The sequence below is a fragment of the Propithecus coquereli genome, unplaced genomic scaffold, assembly GCF_000956105.1.
Source record: "Propithecus coquereli isolate 6110/MARCELLA unplaced genomic scaffold, Pcoq_1.0 Scaffold235, whole genome shotgun sequence".
Classification (NCBI taxonomy): Eukaryota; Metazoa; Chordata; class Mammalia; order Primates; family Indriidae; genus Propithecus; species Propithecus coquereli.
Window position 1 is genome coordinate 5,246,130 of NW_012147897.1, and position 23,621 is coordinate 5,269,750.

At 42.9% G+C, this 23,621-nt stretch overlaps 2 protein-coding genes across 2 annotated transcripts in view; both read left to right on the forward strand.

Annotated features, from left to right (window-relative positions):
- DGAT2 (diacylglycerol O-acyltransferase 2) overlaps window positions 1–1,542 on the forward strand; it is a 29,455-nt gene extending 27,913 nt beyond the window's left edge. Inside the window, exon 8 of the mRNA XM_012645750.1 lies at window positions 353–1,542. Within this exon, the coding sequence (XP_012501204.1) occupies window positions 353–507 (155 nt within the window). The 3' untranslated portion in view covers window positions 508–1,542. The remainder of the gene's footprint in view (window positions 1–352) is intronic.
- A 10,472-nt stretch (window positions 1,543–12,014) lies between these two features.
- Window positions 12,015–23,621, forward strand: part of UVRAG (UV radiation resistance associated) — a 286,852-nt gene continuing 275,245 nt past the window's right edge. The window contains exon 1 of the mRNA XM_012645741.1: window positions 12,015–12,348. Within this exon, the coding sequence (XP_012501195.1) occupies window positions 12,232–12,348 (117 nt within the window). The 5' untranslated portion in view covers window positions 12,015–12,231. The remainder of the gene's footprint in view (window positions 12,349–23,621) is intronic.

The window sequence follows — 23,621 nt, forward strand, 5'->3', positions numbered from 1 at the left end:
AGGAAACTGAGGCTCAGAGAGACAAAATGGCTTGCCTAGAGTGGAGCAAAAGCAAAGCTGTTTATTTCATCCCACAACTCTGGCAGGAACTCCTAGCAGAGTGTGGTGGTTTCAAACAGCTTTGATCCCATCTGCTTAGTGGCTGTGTGGCCCTGGGCGGGGCCCTTCCCATGCCCCTGGGCCTCAGCATTTTCTTCTGTAAAAGGGAACAGTCAGAGACGATGCACATAAAGCATTCGGCACAGTTCGTGACACATGGGGCCAGTAGCACAGGGTCACCACCATCAGCATCATGGTGGGTGCCCAGGGGAATGGCAGTGACTAACCAGAGGCCTGTGCCCCGTTCCTGCAGTGGGCGAGCCCATCACCATCCCCAAGCTGGAGCACCCGACCCAGCAGGACATCGACCTGTACCACGCCATGTACATGGAGGCCCTGGTGAAGCTCTTCGACAACCACAAGACCAAGTTCGGCCTCCCCGAGACCGAGGTCCTGGAGGTGAACTGAGCCAGCCCTCCGGGGGCCAACTCCCTGGAGGAACCAGCTGCAAATCGTTTTCTACCAAGTTCTCGAGTGCTTTTTGTTCTGTAAATTTGGAAGTGTCATGGGTGTCTGTGGGTTATTTAAAAGAAATTATAATAATTTTGTTAAACCATTACCATGTTAGGTCTTTTTTAAGAAAGAAAAAGTCAATATTTCAAGCTCTTTTCACTTCCAGTTTGTCCTGTTCTAGGTGGTGGCTGAATCTAGGCCTTTATGGTTTCTCAACCAACCCCTCTTCTTCCCTTTCTGAAATGACAGATAAAACTCAGTCCTGGTTGATCGGGGAAGAAGGACAGCCATTAGTGACTCAGGCCAGTTTGATTATTCACTTTTTGCTCCTAGGGATGGGAGGCAGAAGCCACTTCTAATGCAAACACCTATATTCCCACACCCCATGCTTGACTGCAGGACTAGTCCCTCCTGCCAAGGGGAAGAGTCGGAGGGTACAGTTGCCCCATTTTGTAGGGACAGTGGTAAGCAGCTGGAATGTTCCAGCTTGATGCTCCCTTCTGCTACCCTTGCCCCACCCCCAGGCTCTCAAACCTGAGCCTGGACAGCCTTCAGGATGAGGGCGAGGTGGAGGTGATCCTGTGCTGGGCACAGGGCTGCTCTGGGTGCACCATCTCTGGGATCGTCAGCCACCATGTTCTGGTTGGAGTGACAGGTTTTCCTCAAGAGGCTGATGGCACAGACAAGGCGCAGACTCAGGCTTTGCCTGGATCACATGCTTCCCGGTGGCCTTGGTTTACCTAACCCATACCCCCAAGTCTGGGTGTGAGGAAGGGGTCTGTGCACAGAGGGGCCTGGCCCCTCTAAGTGGCAGATTGGTTCCAGGACACGCGGCCCCCGACCCGAGCCTCACATATTTGTGCCTTTCTGTGGGGGTGGGGCCAGGCAGGAAACCCAGCACCTCCTCTGTGTGTCCTGTTTTCTCTTGATGAGATCATTGTACCATGTCAGATTTTTGTATATGCCTGGACAAATAAATGGAAATGAGAAGCCTCTCTGAGTTACTGCTGGGGCTGCATCTGCACCCGCCACTGCCACTTGGGGAAGACCACCGCCCCCGCTGGGCTGCCCGCAGAGCCCTCTGCCCCTCGTTCCTTTGGCCCACATGGCCCCGCTGTAGTGCGTCAGTTATCTATGGCTGTGTGACAGGTTATGTTGAAACTCAGTGGCTGCAAACAACATTTGTAGTCTCAGAGTTCTCACAGTCAGGGGCTGAGGCTTAGCCTGGTCCTCTGCTCAGGGTCTCCCAAGGCTGCAGTCGGGTGTTGGCCGGGCTGCAGGCATCTCAGAGCTCAGCTGAGGGAGGATCCACTTCAAGGCCGTTTCAGTGGTTGTTGGCAGGATTTACTTCCTCACAGGCTGCTGACCAGAGGCCACTCTCAGTTCCTTGCCACATGGGCCTTTCCCTAGGGTAGTTCATGGCATGGCAGCTGGCTTCATCAGAGAGTAAGCTAGAAGAGCCAGCATGCGAAGAGAGGAGGGAAGTCACAGTCCTTTATAACCTAATCTTGGAAGTGATGTCCTGTCACTTGTGCCATATTCTGTTCATTACATGCAAGTCATGAGGTCCAGCTCACACTGGAGGGCGGGGATTATACAGGGCAGTGGGTACCAGGAGGCAAGGGTCACTGGGAGCCACCTCACAGGCTGCCTGCCACATGGGGCAAAGGACTGTCCAGCTGTAAGGCCCTGCTGAGCGGGAAGGGTCCTTCTGGATCATTCCAACTGTGTTCCCTGCTCCTGCCTCAGCACACCAAAAAGGGGGAGGCCTGGCCTGCTGTCACCTAGCGATTACAAGGTACCTCTTCTTCCTTTTCTAGTTCCCTTCAGTTCAGTGAGTACTGAGCACTGGGGAACCCTTCCCAGCTGAGACCAAAGGCCCTCATTCCAACTTCCTTACTGCCAAAATGTCTGTCCTGCCTGTCCTTGCCGTCCACACACCTGAGGGACGTCGCACTGTGCCAGAAGCTGCAGGGGGCTGCTCGAGAGCAGAGACAAACAGTGGAAACGGCTGAGGATACGCAGGGCTGGCAGAGCTGTGGCAGCACCTCTAGCCCAGCGTAGGTGCCTCACCCGGGAGATGATGCCTGAGCTGGGCCTGGAAGGGTGGCTGAAGTTTGCCAGGAAGGGAAGGAGTGACAGGCAGAGCAGGAGGTGCAAAGATGGGGAGACCTGACTGAAACACGTTGCTGACCGGGAAGAGGGAGAGGTGGCGGCAGAGGACTCCGCGGGGGCACTGGCTTGGGAGGGCAGAGAGCCGGTTCTCCAGAGTTTCAGGGTGGGCAGGAGGGCAGAGCAGCGAGAGGGAGTGCTCTGGAGGGACTGACGGAGGCTGGGTCCTGTGGTGCCAGGCAGGCCTCGGGCCAGGGAGCTCAGGGTAAAGGACAGGCATGTCCTTTAGGATGCAGAAAAGGCCTGTTTGATGAGAGTCTCAGCCCAGCCCAGCCCCAGCCCAAGGCTGACCCGATGCTAGGTTGCAGCCTCGGTCTGGCTTCAGGCTTCAGACCAAGCTCCGGCCCTAACCGAGGCCACCCCACAAAGGCCATTATTCTCGAACGTCAATTTTGTGAATAATGAACACCTACTGTGCGCTGTGGAACTCAGCCATCTCTGTCTAAGGAGAACCACAGTAATAACCCAGGACAATGTATGTCTCACAGCAGCCTGTCCAGAGCCGTCCCTGTGTGTGAGCCGTCCTAGAGCTCCCTTCAGCCAGAGCTCTGAAGCTGTTACCCTGGGGGTTACAATTAACATCTTAATTTAAAACAATCTAGCTCAGATTAACACCACCTTAATTTTTTCATCTTTTGGGTTGGGAGTTGTTACATCAGGAGAGGGAACTGGAACCTCTTTTACTGGAAGCCCCTCTGCCCTTGGGTGGTGGTGGTGGTGGGGCCGTGGTCTCAGCCTGCATTGCCAATTCCATGATTCTGCTTGTGATTCCTAGATGTGGCCACAAGGGGGCACTGGGGGGTTCTCAGGCAAATGCCACGCAGCTTCCTAAGCTTCCTCTTCACACTTAGACCCTTATCCAGCTCCTACCCTGAGCGAGACGCTGGAGTGTTTTACAGAGAAAGATGTCTATGTGTTCGAGTTGGTTTACAGTGATATTCGAATCTTCTATTTCTCTGTTGCTACTCTGCCTAGTTGTTCTGCCCATTATTCAAAGTGGGGTGTTGAATTCTCCAGCTGTTGTTATTGAAGTGTTTATTTCTCCCTTTCATTCTGTCAGCTTTTGCTTCACGTTTTTTGAGACTCTGCTCTTAGGTGCACCCATGTTTATAATTGTTATCTCTTCCTGATGCACTGACCCTTTTATCATTATAAAATGCTGTCTTTGTAGTAACAATTTTTGTCTTGAAGACTATTATGTGTAGCCTGTGTTAGTATAGCTGCCCCAGCACTCTTTTGGTTCTTATTTACATGGAATATCTTTTTCTATCCTTCCCCTTTGAACCTATCTACTTGTGTCTTTGAATATAAAGTGTGACTCTTGTAGACATAATAGTGTTGGATCTTTTTTTTAACGTCCGTATTTCTACTCTCTACCCTTCTGATTGTTTATTCTCTACACGTAGTGTAATTACTTGTAAGGTAGGATTTACATCTGCCATTTTGCTGTTTGTTTTCTGAGTGTCTTATATTTTGATGTTGTGCTGTCTCCATTCCTGCCTTCTTGTGTGTTAAACATGTGTTTTCTAATATACTAATTATCTTTTTACTGTATATTTTTTAGTTATTAGTAGTTACCCTGGGGGTTACAATTAGCATCTTAATTTAAAACAATCTAGCTCAGATTAACACCACCTTAATTTTTTCATCTTTTGGGCAGGGTGGCTTGAGAGAAAAGAGGGGCGGGCCACACATAGGAATGGTGCAGTGGGTTGAATGGTGGCCCACAAAATGATATGTACATGTCCTAATCCCTGGAACCTGTGAATGTGAACTTATTTGAAAAAAAGGTCTGCAGATGTAATTAAGTTAAGGATCTCAAAATGAGGTAACACTGGATTATCGGGGTGGGCCCTAAATCCAATGACGAGTGTTGTCACAAGAGATGGGACAAGGGGAGAAGTCCATGTGAAGATGGAGGCAGATGCTGGAGTTACCCAGTCACAAGCCAAGGGACACCCAGAGGCACCAGAGGCTGGAAGGAGCAAAGAAGGACTCTCCCCTAGCGCCCTCTAAAGGAGCACAACCCTTCCAACACCTTAATTTTGGACTCTGGCTTCCAGAACTATAAGAAAATACATTTCTGTTGTTTTAAGCCACTCAGTTTGTGGTTTAAACTAATACGGTGACCTTTAATACTATTTTTACCACTTGATAGACAAGTTGTACCACTGGTGGCAGACTCTGGTCTTCTCACAAATCAGATACTTCAAGTAGGAGTAGACTGCAAGTTTGGAAGGCACTCTTCCCTAATACTTCTGAGCAGGCAGAAGAAGTTCCCATTTAACGAATTATGGTAGGATCACTAGGAGAAGGAGAAAAATAGGGACTTCCCCCACCCCCTGGTGCTTGAGTTTTTACAACCATAATTTTTATAACAAACAAGCCCCATATATATATCAAACTTGTTTTTCATATTCCTGTTTCCCTTCCTTGCAGACTCTTTCAAAATATTTTTTACCACTTTCCACTTAGGGAGTTTTGGCTCATGTATTTCCATCTAACGTTTTTTATCATGCATACACACAATTTTATTTCCTATGTTTTTTACATATCATTTAATCACATTAGCACACAGTTAAAAATTTCCTTCTCTCAGCTCTAAAATAGCAAATGATTTTTGAGATTTATAATTACTTTTGATGAAAACTGATATATCAAAGTGTTTTTCTTCTAATTAAACATGAATAGTATATTTGTTCATTCAATATATATGATATAAAATGTATTCCAAAAATAAGTATGACCTCACTGTATAAATAAAACTTATTTAAAATATATGCAGTATAACTTTTTCATTAGAGGCAGTAAAATGTAGAATTAACAACATTGGAGTTAGACTGCTTTAGACCCAGTTCAATACTTGATATGTGTGACCCTGGGCAAGTAACCTGACTCTTTAGATCTCTAATCCCATAACAGTGTTGTGAGGATACACAAAAACTGCACACAACAATGCCCGGGACAATTCAAGCACTAATAAGTTATTATGTTTTTTAAAATCTAAGCTTTAAGGAATTAAATGATCTCTCTCTCCTGCTACAAAACCCCATTGTTGTATCCCCCTTTCAGTAAAGTCTGCCTTACCATTCTTTAATAAATAAACAGGTAAATGCATTAATTAATTCATCCACGGGAAGATTGTTATAAAAAATACATTTTCATTTTGTTTATAGGAAATAGATTATTATGCAATGAACATTATGAGATTTTTTCTTTATAATTTTTTTAGAAACACTCTCACATTGAAATACAATACAAAGAATTTTTTTCCCTAAACTAGTTGAGATTAAGTTGCAGACATGAGTCCCATCACACTCAACGAACAAGAATGTTATCCTGTATAACCACAGTAAAATCATGAAGACTAGGAAATTAACATAGAAACATTACTATCATGTAATCCTCGTACCCTATTCAAATTTCATCATATGTCTTAATATTGTCCATTTTAGCAAAAGGATCAAGTTCAGAGTCACATGTTATTTCAATTTCCTTTTATCTGAAACAGTTTCTCAGTCTTTCCTTAACTGTCATGACCTTGACAATCTTGACGATTACAGGCCATTCAGTTTTGTTTTGACAGTTGTTCCCTTATGATTGATTCAGGTTATCCACCTCAGCAGAAATAGCACAGAAGTGATGATGGGCTCTTCTCACCACGTCCTATCAAGTGGCACATGATTTCAATTTGTCTCATTACTGATGACGGTCACTTTGATCACTTGATTAAGACTGGCTTTTCCACTATACTTTTTTTTTGTACTTTGAGACTATGCAAATATCTCCTCCCTTATAAAACATTTATTATTTATTTCTATCAATAATGACTCATGGATCCCTATTTTATTCACTGGGTTATAAACCATTCTGTCATTATTTATTCTGATGCCCAAACTGCCTCAGATTTGGGCAATGGGAACCCCTTCAAATTGGCTTCTGTGTCCTTTTGACACCATTTGTCCCCATCATTTTTCTGAGCAATTCCTTACTTCCTGGGACAACTAGATGCTCCAGGATCATCTTGTACTTTTTTCTTGCCCAATCCTGGAATCAGCCACTTCTCCAAAGAGTCCTGGTTCCTCTTAGTGGAGGATGGTATTTAGAAACTAAGATCTGAGCAACTTTTATTTACAAACCAGAAGTATGGTACAAGGGATAGAGCCCTGGCCTGAGAAGCAAGGGACATGGGTTCACACCATCAATTTGCCACTAAAAACCACAAGACTTTGGACAGGTCATTTCCATAGCTGAGCCTCTTTTTAGGCATCTGTAAAACAGAGACAATAATACCTACTTCACAGGATCCTGCGAGGATGGATCAGAGTAATTTATGTAAGTAACTAGCAAATTTTAGTTCTCTCTAGCCCCCAGGAAAACCTGTAGGCTCAGAGAGGGAAGTCAATTTGCCTAAAATCATGCAGCTAGTAAGCTGTAGGCCCAGACAGACCTCCAGCTGCTGACCCCTGACTTGGGAGTCTTTCAGCTACACCACTTTACACCCAGGGTGCTCCCTCTCCTCCTCAGCACCAGCTGCCTCTCTCTGCCCACTCCTGCCCGGGCTTCTCTGTGGTTCCTCCATGCTGCTTCTTAAGGCTGTTCCTCCTGTTCCTTCTGCCCAAACTGCTTCTCCTGTTCTCACTAGCCTCCTTTGTCCAGCTAACGCCTACTCAACCTTCAGACCTTACTGTCAAAGTCCGTGCCCAAGGAAGGTGTTCTCTGGGTGAGTCTCACTTTATCAGCCCCTGGGTTAGATGTGCTTGTATCCAGTATGTGTTACCCTGGCTAGCCCATAAATTCACAAGCCCCTATGTTCACACTGGCACCTATATAGTTGGTGGCAGTGTGAAAACCACTGGAATTGAGGCCCAAGAGCTGGTCTTGGGGACAAGAGGCCCAAGTCTTTGACTTAGCTTGCTACAAACTTTGTGTGACCTTGGGCAAGCTCATTTCCTCTCTCTGGGGCTATGTCCAGTGGGGGTGCAATGGAGGCCCCCACGTGATCCAAATATTGACTTACTCAAGCACATATCCATTCATTCGTTGACTTCTTTTATTCAGCCATTTGCTCATTGAAGCCTACAGAGCCTGTCTTCTGTGCCAGGATGCTAGGGATTCCGAGAGAAATCGAGAGCAGGGGTTGACGGCAGAGCGGGAGAGACAGACATAAACCACTCAGTACATGACTAGGCACAGGGATACACGTACTGAAGAGAGGTTGGACAGCTGCTGTGAGAGCTCAGAGGAGCTAACAATTAGTTCAGATCTGGAAAAGCTTTTTTGAGAAGGGACCTCGAAGTGTTGGGAAAGGAGGAGAAATACTGCCCAGGGACCTGCTTTTCTGGTTTGTTGGGTGTGTGCAGGCTCTTTGGGACCAGCCTCTTCTTTGTTTTATAGTTCTCACCTGGCCTTCTGCAAGAGTCTTACTCTTCTATTCCTGCCCCTTCACAGCTGCCTCTCCAGGGCTGCCTGAGCCATCTTTCTAAGTGACTTTCTGTTGCCCACGATCAAACTCAAGTTCTTCAGCCTGGTAGTCAGGTTCTTCTCAGCTATCACTGGCTCCTGCCAGCCTCTCTGCCTGTTGCTCTCCCACGCAGCCTTTGTTTCAGCCACGTTAGACTATGCTGATGCCATATCCTCTGCACCTTTGCTTGTGCTGTTGCTTCTGCCTAGAGTACTCTTTCTCCCCTAGGAAGCCTTCCTGGACAACATGGTAACTTCCACTCATGTGCTTCCATTGCGCTTTATATATCATCTCAATTATTGTACTTACCACTTTGTACTGAAATGATCTGTGAACTCCTTTTAGTCAGAGATTCTATCTGCATCATTTTTTAAAATACAGTGCCCTGGCTGGACACCTGGCAAAGGTCTAATGGATGTTTGACTAAACAAGAAAGTGAAGGAAAGAAAGAGGGCTCCGTTGAAAGGAAAGGGATAAATTTAATTTAATAAAGTTTGAGACACTGAAAGACACTATTTTGCTCTTACTTACTTAACACATCAGGCCCGTGAGGTGGGAGGAGGAACAGGAGGCAAAATAGATTGGCGGGGGTTTGGCTTTTTATCCCTGTAAACAGTGTTTGATTTTAATATCCAACATGGTATTAGTTAGCTGTTAAAACACCACTTGAGCCAAACATATCTAAACACCTATTGTTCATCTCTCAAACTCCTAGTCATCCTCTAAAACTTTTGTGAAGCCTGCTCTGACCTTGCCTACCAGGCCCTGAGGAGTTGCCACTCTCTGTTACCACTTGACCTTGAATCTCCTTCTCTCATTGCATGTATATTATATTTGGCCACCTTATAATCTATGTCCTTTAAACTTGGACACATATTTCTCTGGGGGATATATAACACTGTATAAATATTATTATAATTTAATTCTAAATGATTTAAAATATTTTTATGTTGAAACTATATTATGAAATACGATCCCAATAATAACAGAATTTTTAGCATGAAATAGGACATATGAAAATAATGATAGGTAGCATTTATTGAACACTACATCTAAGACAACTGTGCTAAATATTTTAAATACATTATCTAGAATATTTAGCAAGCAGTGGGCTATTTGAGTTCTCCCCCATATCCCTAGGGATGGGAGTTCCAGTTCTCCTAGTATGTGTGCCATGTGGGTGGAAAAGTCTGAGAAGGTTGTTTACTGGAGCTCTGCATTTCCAGGACTCAGTAGTCAGCCTGTGCAGAGTTGAACCTTGGTAAAGGCTTGTAGAAAGAATGGATCCTGATCTCTGCTGGAATGTCCTTTCCTCCCTCCCTCCCCACCTGGTGAACTCTTCTTGGTTCTTCAAAACCCTGTTTAAATGTTACCTCAACTGTGAAATCTGACTCTCAACTATTTCCTCTTGCTCCCACTGCCCCTAGGCTTCTCTCAGACCCAGCACTGAGCAAATGGATTATCACTCTTTGTTTACTTATTGGACTCCCATATAAGGAGTTGGCATCTCCTCTAGGGATGATCTGGGTCTGACTTCCCAGCATCTAGCAAAGGCCTTGACACAGAGAAGCCCTCAGTGAACATTTGTTGAATGAATAAAGTAATAAAGGTAGCTAATATTCAGAACTAATCCCCAAAGGAGGAAGAAGTGATTCTGCGTTCTCTCTCTAGGCCCATTTTCTTAACTCGGGGAGTAGCCTGAATAATGCCCCCCACAAAAGAAATGTCAATGTTCTAACCCCTGGAACTTGTGAATATGACCTAATTTGAAAAAAGGGTATTTGTAGATGTAATTAAATTAAGGATCTCAAGATGAAATCTGGATTATCTGGGTTGGCCCTAAATCCAAACACAATGTCTTTGTAAGAGAAAGAAGAGAAGACATGAGAAGAGGAGGAGAGGGCCATGTGAGGACAAAGGCAGACATTGGCGTTATGCAGTCACAAACCAAGAAACTCCTGGAGCCACCAGAAGCTGGAGTAGGCAAGGCAGGATTCTCTCCCAGAGCCCTCTGAGAGCACAGTCCTCCTCTCACCTTGATTTCAGGCTTCCGGTTTCTTGTACTGTGGGAGAATACATTTCCTTTGTTTTAAACTACCCCGTTTGTGGTAATTTGTAATGGCAGCCCCAGAAAACTAATACAATTTAGACACAGAAAGGTGTTTTTTGGCACTACATGAGTTGAACCAGATAAGATTTGGGATTTCCCAGCTACTCCCTTCTCAACAAACACCTGACCACACACCCTAGGCTCCAGCCACGAGGAACCTCTCAATGTTTCAGAATAGGAGACAGTGTGACATGCATATGATCCAGCTCTGAGATCAAATCCATGGTATTTTCCAGGCTTCTGAACACCCTGGAAAGATAGTATGCTTATCTTTCATTAAATTAAAAAAAAATCCAACTATTATATGCCAGGTCCTGCATGGGCATTTTAAATATGTTAACTTCATTAATCCCCACAGCAACCCTATTACTGTTTTACAGATGGGAAAACTAAAGTTGAGAGGACAACTGACTTGCTCAGGCATACACAGCTAGAAGGTGGCAGAGCCTGATTCCTGTTTTGTCTGACTCTAAAACACTGTGTTCTTTCACTACATCAGTCCAGGTGGTAGAGAAACTCACAGTCCAGTGGGGAAAAAAGGCAGATCAATATCCTGCAGAATGACTCAGTGTTATTTATTATAGAAGCAATTGCTATAGATGCTCTCATTACGATCAAAGAAGTATTCGTGGAAGAGGTGGCATTTGAGCAGGGGCTTCACTTCAAAAAAACGTTTCCTGATTTTCTTCTCTATCAGGCACTGGGGGTCCAGAGATGACTCAGACGAGTTCCTTTTAATTGAGGAATTCACAGTATGTGTGTGGGGAGAGGGGGGAGGAGGGAGAGTGGCTGCTTGTGTGAGTTACACACCTATTAAACGACAATGCAAGAGAATAATCTGGACTATGGTAGAGGAAAGCTTCCTAACTCAGGGTCCCAGAATGGATGAGAGAGGCCTTTTGGAAGAAGGGACTCCTTCCCCAGCTGAGATTTGATGGATAAAAAGCAAGTCAGGAAGAGAAAAGCAGCAAAGGCTTTCTAGGGACAGCATAAACAACCCACCGGTAGAGGTGAAAAGGAGTCTTGGGTGCCTGGCACACCTTGTAGCTCAGCGTACTAGTTAGTTGAATGAATGCGAGAAGCGTGGACTTGTGGGTTGGAGTTGGTCGTGAAAGAGCAAGTGGGACAGCTGGACGGTTCTCTGGTCTTAGAGCATCTTGTGTGGTGGCTCTCTGCTGAACCATAACGCGTTCCTTTCCAATGCCGGAACGTTGACGGCAACACCTCCGGAAAAGACTGTTCAAGGAGCCTGCAAAGGCAGATCAGCAATCACGACCCCGCTGGCGCCAAGCGGGTCCCCACCCGCCACCAGAGGCCCGTTACCATGGCAACTAGTTAGGGCGGAAGCGGCTCAGAAGATTGAGTCTCACTAATCAGGTGACGCGCCAGCCTTTTGCACGTGACACCGGAGCCCAGGCGCGAGCTCTACCTAATCAAGACCCCACCCCTCTTTCCTTTACAGAGAATTGACAGCGATCTCGTACAATGGCTCTTCCGGCTCCACCAGGAAACCCTGCCCCTCGGTAGTGAAAGAACCAATTACATTAGGAAAAAAAGAAGCAGCGCCCCAGGTTTCACCCGGTCTTGACAGACGCAATTGAGGCCATTCTCCAGTCCCTCCTCCCCCGGCCCATTCCAGCTGGTGATGGGCAGACCTTCTACCCAATAGCACGTCCCTTGGCTGTCGTCGGGTCCCGCCCCCTTGAAAGCAGGACCAATGAGCGAGCCAGGTCTCGGCGGGGTGGAGGGGGTTGCACTGCGGTAATATGGCTCTTCCTTAGCCAGCGGCGGCGACGGCCAGTGGGGTATACAGCAGTCTTGCCTCTCGGGTGGCGGGTTTCTAGGCTGCAGGGGCTCAGCGGATAGTGGCTAGGACGCGGCGGCGGATGCCGAAGGAGCGCCCGCCCCGCCGCTCGGCGGCCCCCGGGTCGAGATGAGCGCCTCAGCGTCAGTCGGGGGCCCTGTCCCCCAGCCACCCCCGGGCCCGGCCGCCGCGCTGCCGCCCGGTTCTGCCGCGCGGGCCCTGCATGTGGAGCTGCCGTCTCAGCAGGTAAGTCCACGGGCTCGCGGCGCTCGGTGGGCACCGGGGGAGGCCCGCGTGGAGCCCCTGTTGGCTCCGGGATGACCCTGTGCAAGCCGGGAGACCCAGAGAAGTGGCTGGGGCAGCTCACAGGACTGAGGAAGACTGTCAGGAGGTCTCGTGCGGGCAGGGGTCCAGGGATGGCTGAGCCTCTCCGCGTCCTGGGAGAGTCCCGTTACAGGAGACGGGCTTGTGAGGAGACAGGCAGGGAGCCAGTGAGACTCCCTGGGGCCCCGGCCCGAGGCCGCCTCCCCCTGTAGGAGCTGGGGATTCCCTAGTGCAGACCCTCCCCCTCATCTCTCCTGGGAAGGGACGGGGAAGCCCTTGTGTCCCACGAGGCAGCGAAAGTGCTTTCCCTTTCTCTCCCCACCTGGCCATCCCCGCTTCCGGAGAAACCAGTTGGTACTCTCCTGCGGGAGCCGTGAGACTGCAGGGTTTCCAGCATTTACTTTTCGTCTCTCCGGATTATGAAGTACTCCCCTCAGCCTCTCTAGAGAAACGTATTCATATTTGAGACTTTGAGGTTTTCTTCCTAATTCTTACACCCCCAAGGAACCCATCTTAATAATTAGGGGGGCTCTTTCCTACTTCATTCCCTCTAATGAGTCTCTGTGGAAGGAGGATTTGATGATGTATATATTCATGTCTTCCCATCCTTTAGCAAGGGCTTCTAGGGCTTCTTGGATCCACATTGTAGAGGGATAAGAAAGAGGAAACACTGATTTGGGGGATCTGACAGAATTCTTTGTTTCGCCCCCATATCTGTAAGAGTACTTCTTCCCTCCTTCTATCCCTTGCTCTCCCTCTGTCCCCTACGGGGACGCTTTGCAGGAATCTTGGCATTAAAAAGACTTAAAGATAAGTACGTTTTCCCCTCTCCCTTCATTCCTCCTTCCAAGAGGAGGAGGACCTAAGAGAAACTGTCAGTTATTGAGAGCCTACCGTGTTGGATTTGTGCAAAGTGTTCAGAGGCCATTAGTTCATTGAATCTTCACAACTTTATGAGATAGCTGTTTTTACTGCCCCCATTTTGCAGTTGAGGAAACAGAGGCTTGTCCAAAGCCTTACAGTTAGAAAGTGATGGGCCTGGGTTTCGGAATCCGGAGTCTGACTCTGTAGCCCATGCACGTGGTGGTTTTGCTTGAGACTTGAGCAACCTTTTCTCTGCCACCTTCACAAGGGACAGAGTAAGTTCCTTCATACCCTTTCTCCAACTTTCCATCCCTGCCAGTGGGACTTAAGAAGGATTCATAAAGAAGAAAACAGAGATTGTGGGAAGAGAGTGGATGGAAAATGGAATGGATTTGAATATAGTAAAGGAGGGGGAGAGTTAGAGGGAAGGGAAGAGTTGGAGATGATAGCCACAGTGGTGGCCATTGAGTAGGGAGGCCGAAGTGTCTTAGAAGCAAGGGCTTTTTGTGCCATAGAAGAGGATTGAAAAGACAGGATAGCATGTGCCCTGGTTTTGTGGTGCTGTTGAGCCGGCAGTTTGTGGAGAACAGTAGGAGTTTTAGGTTTGCATTGTGTTGTGAGATGCTGGGAGTGCAAGTCTGGGTGGGGGTATTAGTCTCTGGAATGAGCATTACTGTGAATTTTCATATGTGTCGGAGGTGGGAGTGTGAGGGTGGATACTGGGAGAAGCAATGGTGGGCACCGTTAGAAACAGCCTGGAGAAATCCTAAGGAGTTGAGAGACCAAGAGGGGTTAAGTTTGGGGGAGGTCTGAGAATATGTGGGATTAGGAAAGAGAAAGCATCATTTACTTCATAGAGCCTTCTCTGATAACAGTTCACAGTTTAAGATTGGGGGAAATAATTCAAACAGACTGTCCATGGAATAAATTCAGCAGCATTTGTTAGTGTTTGTCAAAATTTTGGATTGGTGCCGAGGGATATATAGTGGCTTAAGTGTACAGCTGAATGCTGTATGAGTGCTGAGTGTGCTATTTACAGCTTTCTGGGGGTGTCATCCTTGAATTCTTGGAAGGCAGCCTGTATAACAAAACACTTTTACTTTTGCAGTTGACGTTAATTTAGCTTTTAGGGTAAAAATGCTCAGATTTGTTTTTTCTTTCTTTCTTTTTTGCTTTTTTTTTCATTTTAGCCTTGCCTAGGTAATGGTAAAAATGCTCAGATTTTTTAGGATATAAATATATAATATTAAAAAAATTTTGACCAAGTATTATCTGTATACAGTAAAGTACACAGATGACTAGCATACAGCTTGATGAATTGTCACAAAGGAACACAGTTGTATAACTACTACCCAGATTAAGAAATACAAAATTATTAACATCTCAAAAGTCCTCTTTATGTTCTCTCCCATCTCTACCTTTCCTTTTTCTTAAAAGGAACCACTTTTTTGATTTCTAACACAAGAGATCAGTTTTTACATGTTCTTTACATAAAATGGAGTTATACAAAATGTGTTCTTTTGTGTCTGGTTTCATTTATTCAGTGTTGTTTGTGAGAATCATAGGGTATGTGTGTGTGTGTATGTGTGTATAAAACTTTTTGCTTTTGCATTAATCTGTTGTCTTTTTTTTGCCCATGGCTTTACAAAATTTCAAAGGCTTAGATACATTGGAAAGCCAATTATTAACTTTCTTTTAAATAATACTTTTAAATTCAATCATGCATTTCACTACATTTCATGCTAGTTGGCAAGGTGTCATTTTCTCTAAACAAATAAACAAACTCTATTGATTTAGGATTTCTATGATAAAGTTATGTCAAAGTAGATTCAGTGGTCCTCCAGCCTACTTGTAAGGCAGGGTTTCTCAGCTTTGGCACTGTTGACATTTTGGAGGTGGAGAGTGGCTGGGCATGAGGCTGTGAGATGTTTAGCCACATCCCAAGATACGAGCAGCACCTCCCCAATTCTGACAATCAAAAATGTGTTCAGATTTGGCCAAATGTCCCTTAGGGGGCAAAACTACCCCTGGTTGATAACTACTGTTCTAAGGTTTATTTTCATTTTAGGATAGAGAGTATTCCTGCTATTATCTTCTCATTTATTCCAATCTTCATTAAGTCCTATTGATTCTACAAGTGGCTGTGTGTTTAAAATATTAACTTATATGTATTAACATTAATTCCCAAAGTATTGGACTCCTCCGCCCCATCCGCCTCCGGAAAAAGACTTGTTTTTGCTCAAAGAAAGCCCACAAAACTATGTATAAGACCTAATTTATTTGTTTTATCCACTTAAGAAAAAAGTTAAGACTGCATAACTCCTGAACCTTAATATGTGTGAGTACTAAGTATATAGTCCATATCAGCTCCTTGACTGTGGCAAATGGGACTACTACTTAATCTTTGTCTCCTTTTGCTTCTGTGTGATCTTTAACTGTAATGTAAGCATGGATTAGTTACACATTTTGAAGACTGTTGCTTTTTAATTTTTGGTTGAGTTTTGTAATTAACCAGTGAATGAGTATAGGTTCATTTGAGGAATAACTTCTTACATACTTTTAGATTTAGGAGTCTTGAGATAAATATTTGTGTTTTGTGGTAGAGGCATTTAATATGTCCTTAAAAGCCTAGTTTAGAGCATTTCTTTCCTCCCCAAAGGCTTTCTCACTACTGTATTACCTAACTAATAGTATATTTCTCAGATACTCAGAGCTCAGAAGGCTTTTTAGTGATTGTCAGTGACGCTTTTTTTGGGTCATATATTTGTTCTTTTAACAATTCAGTGCAAGCTGTGGACTCTTTTCTTAGAAAATGCACTTACATGAATATGTAAGTATACACTTTTTCATGCAGGTTTGATTCCCTTGAAGTATAAATGGAAGACCCCATATTAACTATTCCTAACCTGGTTTAATCTCTTCCTTTTAAAAAAATTTAAAGTTTTGCAATTTATTATTTTTCTTGTATAGTTTTTCACATCAGTGCGTGTATGTATATATATGTGTATATTTATCTTTACCACATTTTGCATGATAACACTCAATTATATTTTTAACTAACACCCTATTGGTGGACTTTTGGACTATTTCCAGTTTTTCTTTATTACTTTATTGCAGTGAATATCAATATATAGGTATCTTTGTATACTTACACTAATATTTCTGTAGGATAAATTTTGAGCAGTGAAATCAAAGGGGATATATATATATATGTATATATATTTTAACTTTAGAAGATATTGGCAGAGGGTTTCTCAACAAGTATGTGCCTGTTTACACTCTTATGATCAAATTTATGACAGGGACTGTTTCTCCATGTTTTTGCCAACTTTGGGCATCATTAAGTTTTCTCAATGTTTTCCAACCTAATTTTATGTATACAGATTACATTCACACACACACACACACACACACATAATACATATACATATGTATGTGTGTATATATTTTTATTACTTAAATTTGCATTTCTTTTTTTTTTTTTTTTTGGAGACAGAGTCTCACTCTGCTGCCCGGAGTAGAGTGCCATGGCGTCAGCCTAGCTCACAGCAACCTCAAACTCCTGGGCTGGAGCAATCCTACTGCCTCAGCCTCCCGAGTAGCTGGGACTACAGACATGCGCCACCATGCCCGGCTAATTTTTTTATATAGATTTTTAGTTGTCCAAATAATTTCTTTCTATTTTTAGTAGAGACGGGGTGTCACTCTTGCTCAGGCTGGTCTTGAACTCCTGACCTTGAGTGATCTACCCACCTCGGCCTCCCAGAGTGCTAGAATTACAGGCGTGAGCCACCGCGCCTGGCCTAAATTTGCATTTCTTTATTAGTTACATTTTAACAGCTCCATTTATTGTATACCAGACACTATGCTAAGTACACCATCTCTTTTATCCTTACAGAACCCTATGAGTTTGAATATCGCATGAGTTTATTTAGCATTTTAACAACTCCTTTTGCGAATTGCTTATTCGTGCCCTTGGCATTAACTTTTCTGATTGCTTGCTCATGTTTTTCATTGATTGGAAGAACATTTTTTCTTGTCTTGTTTTTTTTATTGGAAGAAAGTGGTGTATATTAGGGCTATTAGCCCTTGTCTACCTTGAATTTTTTGAAATAGATTTTATTTTTTAAAATAGCTTTAGATTTATGGAAAAATTGAGATAGTACAGAAAATTCCCATATACTGTATACCTACTTTCTTCTATTCTTAACATTTGCCATAATGTGGTACATTTTTTATAATTAATGAGCCAATATTGGGATATTACTAACTGAAGTCCATAGTGTATTCAGATTTGCTTAGTTTTTAAAAAATTGTGGCAAAAATATACATAACATAAAATTTGCCATTTTAATAATTTTTAAGTGTACAATTTAGTGGCATTAAGAACATGCTTAATGTTGTGTAATCATCACCACTATTTCCAGAACATTTTCCTCATCCCAAACAGAAACTGAACCCAATAGACAACGCCCCATTCTCCCCTCCCATCAGCCCCTGGTAAACTCTGTTCTACTTTCTGTCTCTATGATTTTGACTATTCTGGGTACCTCTTATAAATGGAATCATATAGTATTTGTCCTTTTGTGACTGTGTTATTTCACTTAGCATAGCGTTTTCAAGGATCATTCATATTGTATCATGTGTTAGAATTTCATTCCTTTTTAAGGCTGAATAGTATTCCATTGTAGGTATATACTACATTGTATTTATCTGTTCATCTCTGCATGAAGCCTTAGTTTTTTACTTGATGTCCTTTTTCTGTGCCAGGATCCCATCCTGAATACCACATCGTATTTAGTTGTACTGTCTCCTTTGCCTCCTCTTAGCTGTGACAGTTCCTTAGACTTTCCTTGTTTTTGATGCCCTTGACAGTTTTGAGTACTGGTCAGGTATTTTGTAGTTTTGTAGGATGTCACTCTATTGGAATTAGTCTGGTTTTTTTCCCACCCCCACCTCATGATTAGACTGGAGTTGTGTTGTTTTGAGAGCAAGGCCTCGGATGTAAAGTTCCATTTTCATCATATCATATCAAGTATACATACTATTTATATTTATCACTGTTGATGTTAGCTTTCATCATCACCAGCTGAGGTATTAATAGTATATGACAGGAAAAACAAACTAGCTGTTTCTCCTATAATACTCTCGGCATAGCATTTCTAACGCCAGATGTGTGGGGATTTTCCCCCACATACTGAGCAGTTCTCCAGTGGACACCAACATTGGTGTCCTGTAATTCAGTCCAGTTCTGACACTATCACCTGGAGTTAGCATTATACTCCACAAGTTCAAGGCTTATTCCCACACAACTGCCCCCTCCACTTCACATGCCAATCTCAAGTCTGGGCCTCTGGAACTTCTGACCAACTGGCTATAAATTGGGGGTTCCCATGACCACTTCCTCAGGTTCAGTCATTTGCTAGAGCAGAAGTCAGGAAAACACTTTGCTTACTTTTACTGGTTTCTTTATGAAGGATATTACAAAGGATAACTATGAACAGCCAGATGGAAGACATGCATAGGGAACAGTTTGGGGGAAGTGGCCCCTTTCAGGGCCACTCTACTCTCTGTGTGTTAAGCAACCCAGAAACTCTCCAAAACCTGTAGTAGCCGGATTTTTTTTTATGGAGGTTTCATCATGTAGGCATGATTTATTATTAGCTCAATCTCCAGCCCTTCTCCTCTTCCGGAAGGATGGAGAGTGGGGCTGAACGTTCCAAGCTCCTAATTATGGCTTCATCTTTCTGGTGACCAGCCCCAGTCCAGGGGCCCACCAAGAATTGCCTCATTAGAACAAAATATGCTCTTATCACCCAGGAAATTCCAAGAGATTAGGCATTCTGTGTCAGGAACCAGGTCAGAGACCAAATACTGGAAGAAAAGATTCTCCTAACACCCCTGTTGCTCACGAAATTACAAGGGTTTTAGGAGCTCTGTGCCAGGAACTGGGGACGAAGACCGAAATATATATTTCTTACTCTCATTTACAATACCACAGGTAGTATTTGTCAGGTTTCTCTGCTGTAAGGTTACTCTCTCTGCCTCACCCCTCTATACTGTTGTGCTCTTTGGAAGGAAGTCACTGTGTGTAGCCCACACGAGGGAGAGCCCATTTATGCTCTCCCTCCTTGAGGGCAGAGTACTGTATAAATTATTTGGAATTCTGTGTGAGAGATTTATATCAGTAATCTAAGGTCTAAGTAACTCTCTTAAAGTTATACAGAATGTCAACACAAGGACTGCAGTCTAGGTCTTTGATTCCCATTTGCCGTGGGCATCCAGTCTTTGCAGTGTTCTTAAGTTCAAAGTTTGGGACCATAATACTTTATTTTTTTATTTCCCATAGCACCTGCACCTAGCACTGTGCTGATTACTTAGTAGGAACTCAGTATATTTTTATTTTTCAACTTTTTTTTGGATATGACTCTTTCCTTTGAAGAACTTTACAACCTAAAGAGAAGGAAAGATTGGATTCAATGGGATTGAAACACATACAAGGAAAAAATGATAGAAGCACAAAAGCAGATCGAAAGCTTAATTTAGCTGTACATGTTATATATTTTTCCCTTTACATGGTTATGTTTATTTAGATCCCTTTTGTTAATCTAATTTAATCATCGTTCTAGTATTTAAAAAATGTTTTCTTGGTAAAGCTGCTGAAGGCAAAAAAATCTAAAAAAGCTATATCTCATTAGGAACATATGCCCCATGCAGCATAGCACCATGCCATGTGCATTTATTCCTTCCACAAATATTTATTAAGACCCTTGTGACTCAAAGAAAAAAATGTAATGTATAGTTGTATACCTACAAAATAAAATGATGGCCATTTTTGAGCTGCTTTGATGCTTGTAAGTAAAACTGTATGAGGGGCTGGTATGAAGGTAGTGAATTATCTTCACTGATCACAGTCAGTTACAGTTCTACTTTTCCCCCTTCTCACTACTGCACTTGATTAGTCTTTAAACCAGCCTTCCACCCCCAAAAAATACCCTATGAGGAAGCTTTGGAAACTTAAAGAAGACATCAGCATCCTAAAATAATTATTTTTATGTGACAAAATTACATCAGGAAATTGTTTGTTTCTTTGTTTTTCCTGTGAAAATGTTTAGTTTTCCTTTGAAAGGAAAAGCTATGTTCTTTAGTGTTTACTTTAAAATTTGTCCACAGGATAACAATTCTTAACTTTGTGGCAGAAAAATTCAGAAGTGAAACTGAATGGAAATAGAGCAAGAGCAGAATTGAAACTAATAAGTTAGGCCTGAAGTGTGTGGTAAAATGAAAAAATTTAGATTTTCATAGTTTCCAAATGTGTATTTTTGATAAGCCGTGTATTTTTACCATCAGACATTGCTGGGGAGAAAAAGAGATACTTGTCATTTTTAATGTACTGGAATGTGTACAGCTACAAACTAAAAGTGTTTTAGAAAAGTTGAAGACAGATCTATCTAAAGAGAGGGGTTGAAACATTTTAGGTTTTATACTTTGTTTTAGGTTTAGTGATAGTGACATCTTGTACTGTTAGAGTTAAATTTTTTCAATGGCTTGTATGGTATTTTACCAGTTGCTTCCTTAGATTATAAAGGTTGAAGAGCACACGAAGCATGGAAAACTAGACATTGAAATTTTAAAATTCATGGTATACTTTGGTTTAGTAGCACATAACCTTGTTTTCCATCTTAATTTAAGATGGAAATATGAATTCTGAATCATGGAATTTTACAGATACAAAACCTGAAGCCCTCAGAGGTGAAACTATTTGCCTGGCTATAGACTTGGTCCATCTGTTTATTCCTGCCCTCAAGGATTTAGTAAAGAGTATTAGTTTAACAGATCTGTAGTGAGTGTCCTGCTATTCCTGCTTATGGCAGAGAAATGACCAGAATCTGGGTCTTGTGAGCAGTTCCGCTGTGCTTGGCTGGGTGTGTCGAGAACTTGTTTCTTAAACTTCACGCTGTGCTTTGACACATTGGCTTTACAGCTTTGGGAATTTTAGGCTAGAATTAAAATGGGGGAGATGCTGTATTTTAAACTTCTCTTTAAGGGCAAAACACTCAGATTCCACCCTCCCACCCACTTTTATGGTGTGAATTAGAGTGAAACTCTGGAATGTCCCTCTGGAGTTTAAGTGATTAGTCTTCCTGTTTTGTCCCTGGCTACTTAACCATGCCTATCCTTTTTTGAATATTTTACTTAAGAACTCCTGGCCAGGAATTATGACTCATGCCTATAATCCCAGCACTTTGGGAGGTGGGCGGGAGGGTTGTTTGAGGTCAGTGATTTAAGACCAGCCTGAGCAACATAGTGAGACCCTCGTCTTTACCAAAAATAAAAAGATTTAGCTTGGCGTGATAGCACATGCCTATAGTCCTAGCTAGTTGGGAGGCTGGGGCAGGAGGGTGGCTTGAGCCCAGAAGTTCAAGGCTGCAGTAAGCTATGATCTTGCCATTGCACTCAAACCCAGGTGACAGTAAGACCCTGTCTAAAAAGAAAAAAAAAAGAACTCCTGATTCTACTTCTGAAACAGCAACCGTCTAGTAATTGTGGATTTTTTGATGGCAGGAGTTTCATTCTGTGTAAAATTTGGTGCTGATTTCTGTAGACCCTATTTAGTAGTAATGTTATTAGGCATTTTACTTATTCTTTGTGAAAACTCTAATGAAGTGTGTTTATTGATCAGGAGCTGAGATAGATAATGCTGAAGTTGAGCATTAGAACTCAGCACTTTGGACTCTCACTTTGTATATTCTTCCATGAAATATCTGGCATTTTTTTCCTACCATGGTTTTTATAACATCCCAAAAGATGGAGTCAGACTTTTTTGAAAATGAGGAATATTAGGAAGCTGAAATTAGCAGCTACCTTTGACTTTTTTCATTAGACTCCTGGGTAAAAAAAATGGGAAGAAATAAGAGTAAAAGTGATAGTCAGATTTATGATCTATTTTTTTCCAGGAAAACGTCGGTGATCTTTAACATACTTTGTATTTTTGTGACAAAGGGTTTAACTCTGAAGTATGAGTAATTCATGTGTTCATGTTAGCCTATGTTAAAATGAATTCTAAGTGTGGGGTAGGAAAAACTAGTCAGCCATTTATTCAATAGATACTTATAAAGTGCTTTTCAGTTGTGTTAAGCACAGTATTCAAAACTGTGTGTCTTGTTTCTGCCAACCTACTTATGTCTTTCAGAGGATATGAATTATTTCCTTCCTCAATTCCAATCATTCTTTTGTATGAGCGCCAATCCAGAAAACTAAACTTTTTAAAAATACAAAATAAAAATAATCTTATTTAGAATTTTGAAAAAACTGTTTTTTAACTTTGTCTCTATTAATGAAAAGATGAATATCCTTGATAAAATTGGTACTGCTTTCATCCACTAAAATATTAATATCTAGGTATACATGAGAAACAGCAACATAGAGAAAGCTTTCTAATTTTTTATTCTGAAAATAGATCATAAAGCAAGGTAGGCAGGTAGGCTATGGGGTAGTCATTATATATATAGGTTTAGGATATTTTAAAGGACTATATTCATTACAGGATAGAGTTGGTGCCATTATAGAATTGTGCATATAGTTGGTATTTTAAACTTGTTTTCATGAATCGACTTAATGCAGTTTATGCTACATGGAAGACGTTTAATATAAATATAAAAATAAAGAGCAGCTCCCCAGGTGCTCTGGAGTGACTAGTTTATACATTTATATTAAAAGGCATCAGTCTGACTCAGGAGGCTGAGGTGGGAGGATTGCTTGAGACCAGGAGTTCCAGACCAGCCTGGGTGACATAGCAAGACCCTGTCTCTAAAAAAATAAGAAAAAATTGTCTGTGCATGGGGGCGTGCACGCGTAGTCCTGCTCACAGGAGCCTGAGGCAGAAGGATCACCTACCTGAGCCCAGGAGTTTAAGGCTGCTGTGCTGCTGTGCCTCAGTGAGCTATGATCTCGCCACTGCACGCCAAGCTGGGTGACAGAGCGAGACCCTGTCTCTAAAAAAAGAAAAAGAAAAAGACAGACATCAGTCTAAATTGGGTGTGGTGGCGGGCCTGTAGTCTGAGCTACTCAGGTGGCTCTGAAGCCCAGGAGCTCGAAACCAGCCTGGGCAACATAGCAAGACCCTATCTCTTAAAAAAAAAAAAGTCATCAATCTGGTGTTAGATGGAGACATTATAGAATTGCAGAATTTCTTTCTTTTTTTTTCTTTTTTTAGAGATAGAGTGTTGCCATGTTGCCCAGTCTAGAGAACAGTGTCTATTCATAAATGCAATCATGGCACACTACAGTCTTAAACTCCTGGGCTCAAGCAGATCCTCCTGCCTCAGCCT